Source organism: Meleagris gallopavo, chromosome Z (assembly GCF_905368555.1).
Source record: "Meleagris gallopavo chromosome Z, MGAL_WU_HG_1.1, whole genome shotgun sequence".
Taxonomy (NCBI): domain Eukaryota; kingdom Metazoa; phylum Chordata; class Aves; order Galliformes; family Phasianidae; genus Meleagris; species Meleagris gallopavo.
This window is the reverse complement of record NC_139435.1, coordinates 65,788,143-65,801,864: the sequence shown is the minus strand read 5'-3', so window position 1 is coordinate 65,801,864 and position 13,722 is coordinate 65,788,143. Positions and strand designations below refer to the sequence as shown.

General features: G+C 35.3%; 1 protein-coding gene across 7 annotated transcripts in view; it reads right to left on the bottom strand.

The window, feature by feature from the left end:
* Positions 1 to 1,148: 1,148 nt before the first annotated feature.
* Positions 1,149 to 13,722, bottom strand: part of PTBP3 (polypyrimidine tract binding protein 3) — a 54,029-nt gene continuing 41,455 nt past the window's right edge. For all 7 annotated transcript variants that reach the window (XM_085214357.1, XM_085214361.1, XM_085214358.1 and 4 more), the window contains exons 10-16: positions 13,317 to 13,394; positions 12,499 to 12,584; positions 8,837 to 8,870; positions 8,126 to 8,218; positions 7,373 to 7,589; positions 6,278 to 6,355; positions 1,149 to 5,444 (exon numbers count right to left, since the gene is read on the bottom strand). In XM_085214357.1, coding sequence (XP_085070483.1) covers positions 5,312 to 5,444; positions 6,278 to 6,355; positions 7,373 to 7,589; positions 8,126 to 8,218; positions 8,837 to 8,870; positions 12,499 to 12,584; positions 13,317 to 13,394 — 719 coding nt within the window. In that variant the 3' untranslated portion in view covers positions 1,149 to 5,311. The remainder of the gene's footprint in view (positions 5,445 to 6,277; positions 6,356 to 7,372; positions 7,590 to 8,125; positions 8,219 to 8,836; positions 8,871 to 12,498; positions 12,585 to 13,316; positions 13,395 to 13,722) is intronic.

Genomic DNA, 13,722 nt, shown 5'->3' with positions numbered 1-13,722 from the left:
AATAGAACAAGTTCTGCTATAAAAATAGTTTAAATCCATGCTGTTTCAAAGTAGTACTTTATTTTCAAAGGTAGACACGTTATCTATTTAGACATATTAACTGTTTAGGGAAAAACAAATAATTGTGAGCAGGAATGAATTTGAGATGGGAATTACCTTTTGATTTGAAAAGAAGGGGAGAGGAGGACACTCTTACTGTGCTCCATGCAGACCTGGCCAAAGAAGTAAAGCTAGATTTTAGCCAAAAGTTAGCACCAAGGGCAAAAATGAATTGTCACACTAGGAATATACCTAGCCTTCATAGTGCAAGCATTTTGCTCAAAGCTGCAATCTCCTCTAAATTGAATTCAGTTTTTCTCTTCACAAAGGCACATTTGTTTAGAGACCAATAATGGGATAATTTACACTAGATTTGTTCAGTGCTCTGGAATCCCACCTGTGAGATTCAGGCAGTAAGTATACCTATGAGACTTCTGATTCTTCAAGTTCTGCTAGTGTTAGACTCAGTAGCAGATAGTGAAATATTTGCTAGATTGGCTGAGAATTTTAGCTTGCAAAGGGGCATGGCATTTTCCTCATCACTTCAATACTTGTATTTAGCCGCCTAGACTCCTGCCTGTTCTCCATCAACCCTAAATCCAAATTACTGTTGTGTAGCATACAGAAGGACAAACAGGCAGTATGGAAGAGAAGCAACCAGGAAGTTGAGAAAGAGGAAGCTAAAAGCAGAGCATCTTTTTCAGCCAGTATTTAAGTTTTGGAAATCTGTGTGCAAGAGTTACAGAGTTGGTTCCTATGGCTACAAAAGAGCACAGCCATGTTAAAGTGAAAACAAAACATTTCTCATTGATGAAACCCCAGGACTTGAAGTGTCTCATCTCTGCCTCATAGAATGAAGTAGTCTTCCACCACTGAAATAGCTCAGGGGTGATATTTCCATCCTACTGAAAATGAGGATTTCTACCCTGTTCAGGTGTTGTTTAATTTCAGCTATTATCGAAGATGTGCATTAGTGCTCTCCAAATACATTTGATATTACATGCTTTTTCTTAAACAGCCATGGCTGCTAAAGAAAAAAAAAAAAAGAGTGGAAAATTATCATTTGCATGAGAAAAAACCCAAACCAATAGACAAGAACACAGGAAAAATTCAGAGTGTAGACGTAATGACATTTATTAAATGGCATGCTACAACAATTAGAGTTAAGGAATTAGGTATAGGTATCAATTAATCAGCATACTCGTGAACTTCAATGAAACAATATATTGCAGCAAAACAAATTCAAACTAACTATGCACTACACAATTAGAAAATAGGTTTCTTTTTAATATTACATCTTTTTTGTATCAGCATATTATATCACCAAACATGGAATCTTTTTTCTCCAATGCCAGAAGCTGCTTTACAAGTGAAAGCTGGTACTGTTTACTAAAACATACAAGACAATTGTTGTTTTTTAATATAAAACCATTTTACACTTTCATTTGCCCACCAAAGCCATTTTTATCAGTTTTTTTTTTTAAAAGATGTTACAAATATTTACATAGTTTTCTTGTGTTAGATCAACATTTTTATAAACTGAAAATGGACTTTTGTGAACAGATAATGTAAATAAAGGAATTTCAACAATTCCTAGCCATGCTTTTGAACATCTTGGTTATAATACTAAAGGTAGTCCATTAACCCCTTGCCCACAGCACTGTTTCACATTACAATCTCATTTTCTTTATGGACTAAGTATTTCATCAACAAACAGCAAGTAAAGGCCACTTTGCATTGGCTTTCCCCTTCCGAAAGGAATTTGAGAGAACAGTTTTCACATAATGTATCACTAAAACCAGTACAGTCAGTCTTTGGTCAGAAAATGAGGTGACGTTCTGATGCAAGAATCGGCTTGCTTAGTAACCCTTTTTGTCTGCTGCTGCAGTTCTAGGGCGAAGTTTTGCAGAAAACAGATAACATGCTCAAGGAAAATTGGAAAGTGCTTAAAATGGACTAAGTGGTTAGATTCCTACTCTCCATAAGTAATGCAGTTTCCAGGAACTGAAGAACTGTTTACAGCAATAAGATCACACTAGTTAAATGTAAAAGCTTTCACAGCAAGTGTCAAGGGCCTTCAGCTATACAAAACCCCTTGTTGGGGTCTGCTCCAATCACAAACTACTGTCACTATTCAGGTTGGAAATAAGTGGATTATGCTTGGATTCTGTCATTCCGTGGTATGCCCCTCCAAAATACAAACCGAAACCTGCAGCAGTGAAGGCAATTTTATCATTAAATCTGTACTGAAGTTATAACTGACTACCTGTATAGTTAGACAACTTTGTCTTAACAATATAAATATACAATTTCCAGGGGAAAGGAAGGAAAGAGTGTTTATTGTGCATGAAACAGCAGTAGATATGAGAAAACCCTACACACAGGACTTCCGAAGGCACATAAACTTTGGTCCCACTGTATGTTATTCCCAATCACCTCACACAATATTAAATTCTTGAGAATATTTCCATTCTTTCATGAAATAATTCACAACTCCCAACCGTTAGGATTTTCTTTTAAAAGAACAGGTCAACAGGGCTTGTACAGAGCAGACAAGTCATCAGAAGGCTGTTAAATATAAAAGAAAAACTGTGTAATCTGAACAATATCTTTTCAGCTCAACAGTAAAAGCTTTAAGTGTGATAGATCTGCTTTAGATAAAAACATACCAGGACAAAAGTTGAAAGCATTTGAAGAACAGCGGTACATGCTAGTTGTATACGACAACAAGGAATAGGTCTGCATCCTTAACAGGGAAAAAAAAACCTGAATCACTTTATGACTCAAAATTAATGAATCTAGGGGGGGGAAGTTGCATCTGTTGTTTTTTTTCAGCATGGGTAAATAGTTTGTATACAAACAGGTTTGCCACCTGTAAACAGAAAGTGTCATATAGGCAAGTCTCTTCAGATCCGTGGAATAACTGAAGCATTAAAAAGGCATAAATCTACCTCAAAGCACAAAAATAGAACTGACAATACCATCAGACATTGCAACCAAGTCAACTAAAACTCAAATTTTCAGCTGATGTTCCAAGGCAGTTAAAGAAATCCAAAGAAGCTGAAGTTTTACTACTAGGCAACACATTGTAGGTCATTTAAAAACCACCAAGTTTCTACTGTGTTAAGAATGCCTTACTACATTTTGAATCAATGTGCTGCCATCAAACAAAAGTAGGAGTTGGAAGTAACCCAGGGCTGATTTTTGACTTAAAATACACAAAGGCAGAGAACTCTACCCTCATCCACTTCTGGTAGCTGTAAGATTAAGGCCTTCTGAGCTTCATTTTCAACCTACATCAGTGTAAGAATCTGTAAAATAAAGCCTGCTCTTCTCAGAGGTTCTGAGCTCATATATTGTTTAGAGATTCACAAGCTGAGTGCAACAGTGCTTTTGCATTGATGAGTCAAGCACAGTTTAAGAATTACTCTTTTTGTCCTTATCCTTCACTAACAGTGCATTATAGTAACATTTTTGCTTTTAATTGTTCGAGGCAGAATACTGAATAAGATAAGCTAGCCTTATCTAGTACCATCATTCTGTTAAGGAAACATTGAGATGTACAGCTATTTTTGAGGCTTGTCTGCACTTCTGTCTGCCTCTTTAAGAGGCAGTGTCTGAGAAATACATAAATTTGCAAGTAATCTGACAAGAATTATTTAAATAAAAGAAACAATGATAACAAGAGATAACGACAAAAAGATACAGGACAAATATATAATAAAAGAAAAAAAAAACAAAAAACAAAAACAAAAAACAAACCAAAGATCTACTATCCAGATTTCTCTCACATTAAAAATCTGTAAATCTCTGGTAGCCTAAACTGTCAGCCTCCTCATTTCAAACTGCAAGTAGTTCAGAGCTGACATTAGTTCTAACATTAAGACAAAATAAAAAGATTATTTCTTTCTCTTTCTGTGAGAATGCTGTACATTCTCAGCCCTTCAAATTTGTTTAAGGATTAGCACTAAGTATTATTAGATTAAACAAATTAAAAGGGCATGTAATTTGTATGTTTGCCTTGATGCATCATTTTATTTTGTCTTTTTGTTTTTTGTGCATTTTTCTGGGAATAATTTATTTTTATTTTTTTGCCAAATATAGGTATCAGACAACTGCAACCAGATAAATTCAAAGAGGCCTACAGGACTCTGTTTTAAACTTAATGTTTAAATTTAATTTCCACCTCTACCTTATCTCTATACTGAAGGACCAGAAACTAGAAGTTAGAATATTACTGGGGATGGGAGAGGGTTGAGGGGAGGAAACACAAAAGTAGCAGTTAGGAAAATATTTACAAGAAAAAAAAAAAATTTAAGAGCCTACATTACATTTTTCAAGATACTTCAGATAAAACTCAAAGCTGTTGTGTCATAAGCACACAGTAAGGCACATAATAAGAAATTAAGTAAATACACAGTAACAATATTGATACAAAAAACTCTTGAGGTTTAATTTTTCATCCCCAAAGATGACCTTACCAAAAATAACTTCTTAAAAATTCATTAAGCCATCACAGACCTGAATATTTTCTATAAGATTGTAAACATTTTATCCTTTAAAGAAATGTAAAAAACTCTTTGAAATCAGGACTATTTTTCTCCTCTTATTTTCTTCAAAATACTCTTACACAATATCACTTCATAGTAAAATAACACGAACTTCCATTCCAGAATGAAGTCAAGCCTAAGACTCTAATGTCACAGCTTGGAGAAACTCATCAAACATCTTTTACTTCACTAAGAAAAGGCACTGCCTTTCCTCTAATAATTTAACCCATACGAACAGCACAGAATTTATGTTTTAAAAAAGCTATTGTAAAGATTTGCTAAAGTGTGAACACACACTCTAGTTTTTTCTTCAAGAAAGCCAAGCACTACTTCACATTCAAATCAGTGTTTAATGTGGGTAGAGTGGATTTACCATTTTGTTAGAAACATTCTCAGTTTGGTATACTGGAAAAGCACTCTAAAATATTTCATAAGGCTAATTTGAAACAAAAATTCAAAATATATTCTCAAAAGTAAAATTAAAATAGGAAACTTGATGATAAATATTATTTCTAAAGAAATTTAATCTTTTTATTGATGAATAATAAGATTTGATCATATACTGGCAGCTGAAATCAGAAAAGATTATCCCCTAATTCTTTGCTGTGTGTAGGAACAAGATTTTTCTTTTAAGAACAGAATTAGTCACAGCTACTTCAGTCTCTATTTGATGAGAGTAAGAAAATTACAATGCAGTTTTAAAAGGAATGTTCACAGAAAAGTCAAATTGTAGATCCTGAGAAGGAAACTCGGAGGTGATGATTTTCTCCTAGGTCATAATCGTGAAGTTCAATGAGAGCGTGAACTGCTTCTTCCACAGAGCCCAGCTGGATAAGAGCCATTTTGCAATCTCTCCTGAAGTTCGACAAAAAACATTATTAATCAGAACCAAATTGTCATTGTAGTAGTCAACACACACAAAAAAGTGATGCAAATATTTTTTTAGATAATATATACTATTATATATATTATAATAATATATATTATACATAATAATATATATTATATATAATAATATATATTATATAATAATATAATATTTTTATATGTATATTTTTAACATACAGCTCTTCCTACACAAAATGCAGGTGCATTGACAGAAATAGATTTAGTTATGCACCTCATAAAACAGGGAAATAACAGAACTGAATTAATTTTACTGATTGATAATCTACAGCCATGCCATTCTTCCATAACATTGTATTTTAGAGAACAAAACAACAACAACAAAAAAAAAAAACATCCAAATACGCCTAAAACCCTCTGAAAAACACTGGTATTGTCTCTATATGTGAGATTCTAGCAGGTGGGATCATGCCAAAACAATATAGCAAAGATATAATATAGCTAGAACAGATTCATTGTAATCTTTTACTTGACATTTTACTTGTATAAATCTTGTATATCTTTTCAAAGAAGCTAGAGTTACATTCACTTTCCTTAAACTTACCTGACTTTGAACACACATGGAATTTATCACAAGGTCAAATATTTTCCATTTAATTATGCTAGCATAACATTTTCATTTAATCACTTAAAATTTTAAGATTAGAATTAGCATAAGCATTGTCATAAGCTGTTAAGCTTTTGCCTATAGATAGTGTTATACACAAATGGAATTTTTCCAAAAAGCAATTAGCCATCTTTCAGGATGAAAGATTTCACAGCATTTTTAAATGAGAACTTACTGGAAAAATCTGAAGGCTTTCACAGTAGATCCAGTACGTGCAAAAAGACTCTTAAGGTCGTCAAAAGAAACAGAACTCCTGTTTAAAAAGAAACAAAACAAATCAAAATCTTCTCAACCTGTAAAAGAGCACAGACTACAGCAGTAGTATCAAACCACGAGTTCTTACTGCTAAATTAAATTTAACCATCTAACAGTGCCCCCATTAACACAAGCCCAGCTCAAACATCTTGGCTTTGACTCTACGATTTAGCACTGCAGTGTGTTACAAAAAATATCTCAGATACAATCCATTGCTTTTCATCCTCTGCCATTCCTGCCTTGGATATATTCAGAAAGCATAAAGATTAACTGGTAGCTTCTGAAATATTTTTGTCTTTTAATTACTGCTAGCTCACTTCACATACCTTCTATTTTGAAAGTCGATTTTACTCCAAGTGTCATCTCAGAGGTGACACTTTTTTTTTCTAATTTGAACAAAATTCTACAGTTTTTTTCCTTCTTTTTTTTTTTCCTCTGAATAACTGGAGAACAAAAGGACCCTGTGCAAACTTACGTTGAGCTATCACTTCACACACTGTTAACAACATTCTAGCAAGGAAAAAAGGTTGCTTCAGTTTTAGAGAACGTGCTTCTTAATAACTTTTTCTTAATAACTCCCTTTATGTAAGCTTTCTGAATGAGTGTAAAGACCATTCTTTAAACAGAATGACTAAAAATTGTATCAACATTATATAACAACATTAATCTTAAATTTGATGCAGTGTAACTCTCAAAAAGTATGTCTTTAATATTCCATGAAAATTTATAACACAGAACTTCAGATGCGAAAAAAATCATTTTTTTCAAGAAAATATATATTAAAACCTGTCAAGAAGAGCAATTACTTTCAACCCATTATCCTCTTCATTAACAATAAAAACTGTGGCAGTTAAACAATTTGCTTGTTGTTAATTACAGAGCGAAATGACCCATTTTTAGGAAGACACAGAAGATCAAGAAAATTCACAGCTTATAGCAGTTAGATTTTGCAGCTTTAAGAACATAACCTAAGAAAAATTCTCCTTCCATGAAGATAATACACATTGGTACTCACGGGATGTTGGAGAGATGTAGGGTGGCAGATGGAGGAAAGATATTCTGGAAGTTCCTAGAGCCAGGCTTCTTAAAGCGATGTAACGGGCTATTGCTATAGTCCTTTGTCAGACCATTGTCATCTTGTCCTTCACGAGGGAGTTGAATATTGTGATGTTTTGAGAAAGTTGTACGGATAAACTTCCCATAAATCTTCTGTCCATTCAAGTTGCTGATAGCTAATCAGTGGAAATATCATTTGAACACAAAAATAGATGATTGGAGGGGAATTAAAAATGGTTCTTTGGATACTGCTCTTGCTTTCTATTTAGCGTCAGATTTCACATCCTCAATTTAAACAGCAAGCTCCATCTCTACAAAGTGGACTAAGTTTCTTTCCCTTCATATCATTACAACTTGACAAGTGCAAGTCTAAATGCAAGGGAAATACAAAATGGCATTATTCTTAAACAGCTAGCAATAAGATAAGGTATAGGAAAAATGTATGATTTATTAATATGATAAACAAGAAAACTGTACAATTTTTTAATAGAAACATTTATTAGATTAAGACTTGTATGGTTGTTTTTAAGCCACTACAGGAAAACCATTTGCTTACATGAAAGCAAGCTAATCAGTATCAACATTTGAAAGCAAAAGTTAATATATAGAAGAGTTTGCAATGATGGATTTAATTAGGTTAATAGTGCCACTAACTCCTGAGCTTTATCATATTCATGATAGTTAGGACCATAACTGCCTTAAAAATCAGTACCTATTTGAGCCTGGGTTGCATCTGCCATCTGAACCAAAGCATTTTCTTTATTTTTAAACATGATCTTCACACGAAGCACGTCACCAAAGGCACCTATGAAAATTCAGAAAAAAAATTTTGTATTACTACAAAAAGCATATGTGCAAGTCTGTTGCTTTTCACTAAAATTAGCTTAACAAAGAATAATCATCTAATTAAACAGCTTGGTTAGAACATTAATATGAAAGAGATATTTCAAGCTTGTATATTATTTTTTGAGGCTCAGAAATAGGGGGAAAAAAAAACACATCAACAAGTAGGATCTTAGTGATAAAATTGCATGTTTATGTTCAGCTGTTAAGTAGGGCAAGCATTAAAAGTCCTCTCAACGGAGGAGTATTAAAACATTACCATGTCAACATTCTTCCCTGCTAATAACAAATATGCCCTTTTCCTCCGAGACAGCCTTTGCTTTTCATCTTACTTTTCTTTGCCATTCTTTATAGTGAAGAAATCAGAATACACAGTGAAATTCTTCTTTTTGGTACCTGTGTCTTACAGACACTGACTCAAAAGACCATCATTTAAAACCAGCACATTCTCTTTTGCATTTTCTGGACAAAAACAGGAACACTGAAGTTTAATTATCTGAAATTTAATATCACCATTTGCCACTTAAATAAAAAGAACTCTAGCCCTGTAGTTTCTAAAGGTATATTTGACATATCTTACCAAATAGGATGAAAAGTCCATGTGGTGTGATGGCCTGTTTAAACGATAAAATGAGTGTATTATTTTTAAAGCCAGGCAAATAAAGAAAGCTAGACCTTAAGCACATGGTAAACTAAAAGAATGGGAGACATTCTGAACACTAATACCATTAAACCATTTCACTAAAAGCCATTTGCATCAGTAATTAGGGCATATTCATTCTTGTTAATGCATATTTATTATGCACATATCAAATACATAAATAGGCTAACACTTCAGCTCATGCTTTTTCACCACTCAAAACTCAGTCTGTCATGCTGGAGAAATTATTAATATGTTAAGTGGCTTAATTACTTGAAATTATTCTAAACTTTCTAAGACAGCATTTCATACACTGATAAATCAAAGCAGTTTGCTACGCTAAAAGTAGAAAAGAGCATGCAATAAGTCATTTGTCTTCTCTAAACTGCAGATACCACCTAAAAAACTAAAACTTGTTGCTGCAACATGTATTTGCTTTGTTTTAAATGTTGTCCCGGCGACCATACATTACTAATATGCACAGTATTTAATTGTTTATACATAAAGCACATATGGAGTGATAATTAAATTTTGTCTGATTAAAAGCTTTGAAAAGAAAGCCTGAAATAAGTAGTTTTTTTTCAGAGATTTTTCATTAAATCCTAATGTACCAAGTTTCCCAGTCACCAAAGAAGAGAATTTGCACTCTAATCAACCCGAACATTATTCAGCTGGGACAAGAATTTTGCCCATAGCGAGCACTAAAAATTTATGTTGTATTATGCATTGCAGTATAACGTTCTAAATGGTAACTTCTTAGATATAATTAGTATTAAGTAAAGCAGCAAAGTCCTAAAAATAGATTTGATCTATGCTTCACATATCCCTACTCTGAAAAAGTACAGTTTCTTGAGGCTCAGAAAACCATCTTAAATAATTATTTGTACAAAGCTCATCAGAAATCTAATTACTTGGTAAGATACACTGACAAAATTGCTTTGTCTTACAGTCTGAATCTATAGCTTTTGTTTTTATGCTTAATGTGAAATTTAATTACTAGTAAGAAAAAAAGTATGAAATACAGCAATTACTTAAAGATTAAAGGAATTGGTCAACAGACTTCTAAACTTTTGAAATATGAATGACTTCCATTTTGACAATACCTCCTAATTTCATAAGTTTTATGGTTAAGTGAATCCAATGAGAGCATAAAACAAACAAGAGTTTTACATTACTGTAGTAGAATTGCTTATCAGCAGTTAAGTAAAATTCTGTATTATGTTATGGCCTTTCTAAAGCATACTTATTAAGAGATGTAAATTGCTTCTAGTTAAGTATAGATTAATGTAAAGTCTGAGTGACAAGTGCAAGGCTAAGAAACAAAGCACTGCAAAAGTAACTACCCAAGTTGTCCTTGGCAGTTTTATTGCGAACACATAGGAGAAAAAACAATTATGCGATACTATAAAAAGTGAATAGACATATTTATTGACGTTAAAAAATGGATTTATAGATATGTCATACCAAAAGACACCCATGCCTTCCTCTTCAATCTGAAAAAGCTTGCCAAACTGGAATCCACAGAATATCCTGAGTTGGATCCAGTGGTCCTTAGGAGTCCCTTCCAAGCCCAGGCTCCACACAGCGCCACACAAACCCCAACCCTGTGTGTGAGAACGGTGCCCAAATGCTCCGAGCTCCAGCAGCTCATGGCCGTGCCCTGCCCCTAGGAGCTGTGCCATGCCCACCACCCTCTGGGGCACAGCCTTTCCCTGACCTCCTCTGACACAGCTCCTGTGAGGAGCTGCAGCTCCATAAGGCCTTTCCTCAGCTCCTCTGCTCTGGGATGAAAGACAAGGAATGTTCTATCAATGTTTTGAAAAAAAGTAAAGTGAAGAGAAACCAGAGAGAAGAGAAAGAAAGATGAAAACATGACTTCTCATATATCAAATGAAAAATTCTTTACTTTTTCTAATGATAAAAATGGCACCTTAAGAACTGTAATATCACTGAGGTATCAATGAGTTTAGCCCTGTGTTGTGTACTACCTCAAACATTTTGCATGTATAACCTCAGACAGTTCACTAATTACAAACTCACCATTACATTACTAAACTATTTTTTTCCTGAAGTAAATTGTGCTTAGAACCTTTTCACTGCTGAACAGAATTTCTAAGCTTTATCAGTAATGGAAATTTGCTCAAACGAAAACAGAGGTCATAGAATCGTGGATTCACCAAGGTTGGGAAAGACCTCTAAGATCATCCAGTCCAACCCTTCACCAATCACCAATATTTCCCCAGTAAACAATGTCCCTCAGTATCACATCTAAGTGTTTCTTGGACACCTCCTGTGTTGGTGACTCCACCACCTCTCTGGGCAGCCTGTTTCAGCACCTGACCACTCTTTCAGAGAAGAATGTTTTCGTAACATGCAACCTGAATCTCCCTTGGTACAACTTGAAGCCATTCCCTCTAGTCTTATGACTAGTTACACGGGAGAAGAGGCTGATCCCCCCACCTCACCACAACCCCTCTTCAGGTATTTGTAGAAAGCGATATGGTCTCCCCTGAGCCTCCTCTTCTCCAGACTGAACAATCCCAGTTCCCTCAGCTGCTTGTCATAAGGCCAGTGCTCCAGACCCCTCACAGCCTTGTTTCCCTTCTCTGGACACACTCCAGGGCCTCAATGTCTTTCTTGCACTGAAAGGTCCAAAACTGAACGCAATTTTCAGTGCAGCATTGCTAATACTGAGTACAGAGGGATGATCAGTTCCTTGCTCCTGCTGGCAACACCATTTTTGCTACAAGCCAGAATGCCATTGGCCTTCTTGGCCACCTGGGCACACTGCTGGCTCATGTTCAGCCAAACATCAATCAATACCCCCAGGTCCATTTCTTCTACATAGAAGCCACTCTGTCTCAAGCATGTAGCATTGCCTGGAGTTGTTGTGGCCAAAGAACAAACTCAACACTTGGTCTTGCTGAACTTCATCCTACTGGCCCCAGACAAGCTAGCCAGCGTGCCCAGATCTCTTTGTAGGGCCTTCTCACCCCCAGGCAGATTGACACTTCCTATCAACTTGGTGTCATCTACAAATTTACTGAGTGTGCACTCAATGCCCTCATCCAGATCATCAGTAATAATATTTAAGAGGATAGGCCCCAGTACCAACCTTTGGAGAACCGCTGCTTGTGACAAGTCACTAGCTGGATTTAATTCCATTCACCACCACTCTCTGGGCCCAGCTCTCCAGGCAGTTTTTTTACCCAGCAAAGAGTGTACCTGTCCAATCCAAGGGCTGCCAGCTTCCCCAGAGGAATACTGCGGGAGACAGTGTCAAAGGCTTTCCTGAAATCTACACAGACTATGTCAACAGCCTTTCCCTCATCCACCAGGTGGGTTACTTCATCATAAGAGATTAGATTTGTCAAGCAGAACCTGCCTTAGGTGAACCCATGCTGCCTGGGCCTGATCTCTAGCTTGTCCTGCATACACTGTGTGATCTCCCTCAAGACGATCTGCTCCATAAGTAATGCTCAGATTTTGGTATTATCAGCATAGAACTTTGATCATTTGTTGCTTCAACTAAAGTTAATTTGCAGTAAGGATTCTGGCAGCTGGTACAAGTAGTCACTTGCATTAGTACTACTCAAACCTACCTCAGGGTTGAGGTTGCTGACCAGTAAAACAGAATTTCCTGGAACACCTGGATTACTCATCTGTACAGATGCCACAGATGTGGTAACTGCAAGAAAAGAAAGTACTCCAGGTAGAGGTGAAATTGAAAGATTTGAAATTGTACTTACAGCATCACTTGAGACATTTTAGAAGACAAAAGCAAACTAGGCTCTTCAAAACAAAAAACTTGATCTTCAATAAAAATAATATTTGGAAGTTAAGGTATTCCTAGTATCTGATTAATAAAGCAAAATACACTTCCTCTCTTGTGATAAAGAAATATTGAGCCACAGCAACAGATCCATTGAAAAGGGGATACAAATTGCAGCCCAGAGTTTATCCTGTGCTAGGAAGGAACAGATTGCCATGTTTAGAAGACTACTTAGTTCTCATTTTATATTTAGAAAAGAGGAGATTTCTTTTACCCTTTGAATGTCAAAGATGACTTTCAATTCTTAGAAAAACAGATACTTAAAATTTCTTCTCCTGCAGGTAATCTTTTCCAAAGCATTACATTTCTTCATTTATTAAATTAAAAATTATATCAACATATGTTTTTTATTATGGCAAGAAATTTGGCAAGAATGCTATGATACACAAAGAGAACCAGAATAACGAAAATGTGTTCTGACTGCTACACTTAACACACACCGCTTTGAAGCCAGGTGTATTCTGACAGACTGCTAGCCCCAAATGCAAATGGAAGCACTGATGGCTCTAGATTTTTTTGTCTGTTTGTTTGGTGCATGCATGGTTTTTTTTTTGTTTGTTTGTTTTTAAATTGAAGATAGAACATTACCAGGCCCTTGAGGAATGTATGCAAACGGGACAAATCCACCAGTCCCTACTTGTGGTTGGAAGATGATACCTTCGGACCCTAGTGATAGAAAACATCTAATTAAAACAGAGACTTTAACATTCCTGGAAAACAGAAGAGACTTCAGGAATGAGGCAGCTGCCAACGCTGCTATTCTCGCTTTCATCTGTTATTACATCTTCTATAAATGTTTGAATAAAATTAAAAAAACCCTTCTAATTGAAATCCACATTTCTGTGTTTACATTTTTTAGTCGCTTCTTAAATCTAATATTACATGTCTCTCAGTGTCCCTCTCTAAAATGCAATTTAGGCAAATTTTATAATGAAAGCCCAGCATAGTTTAGCATTCATTGAAGTTTAGACATCTGTGGTGCAGTGTTTGCTAA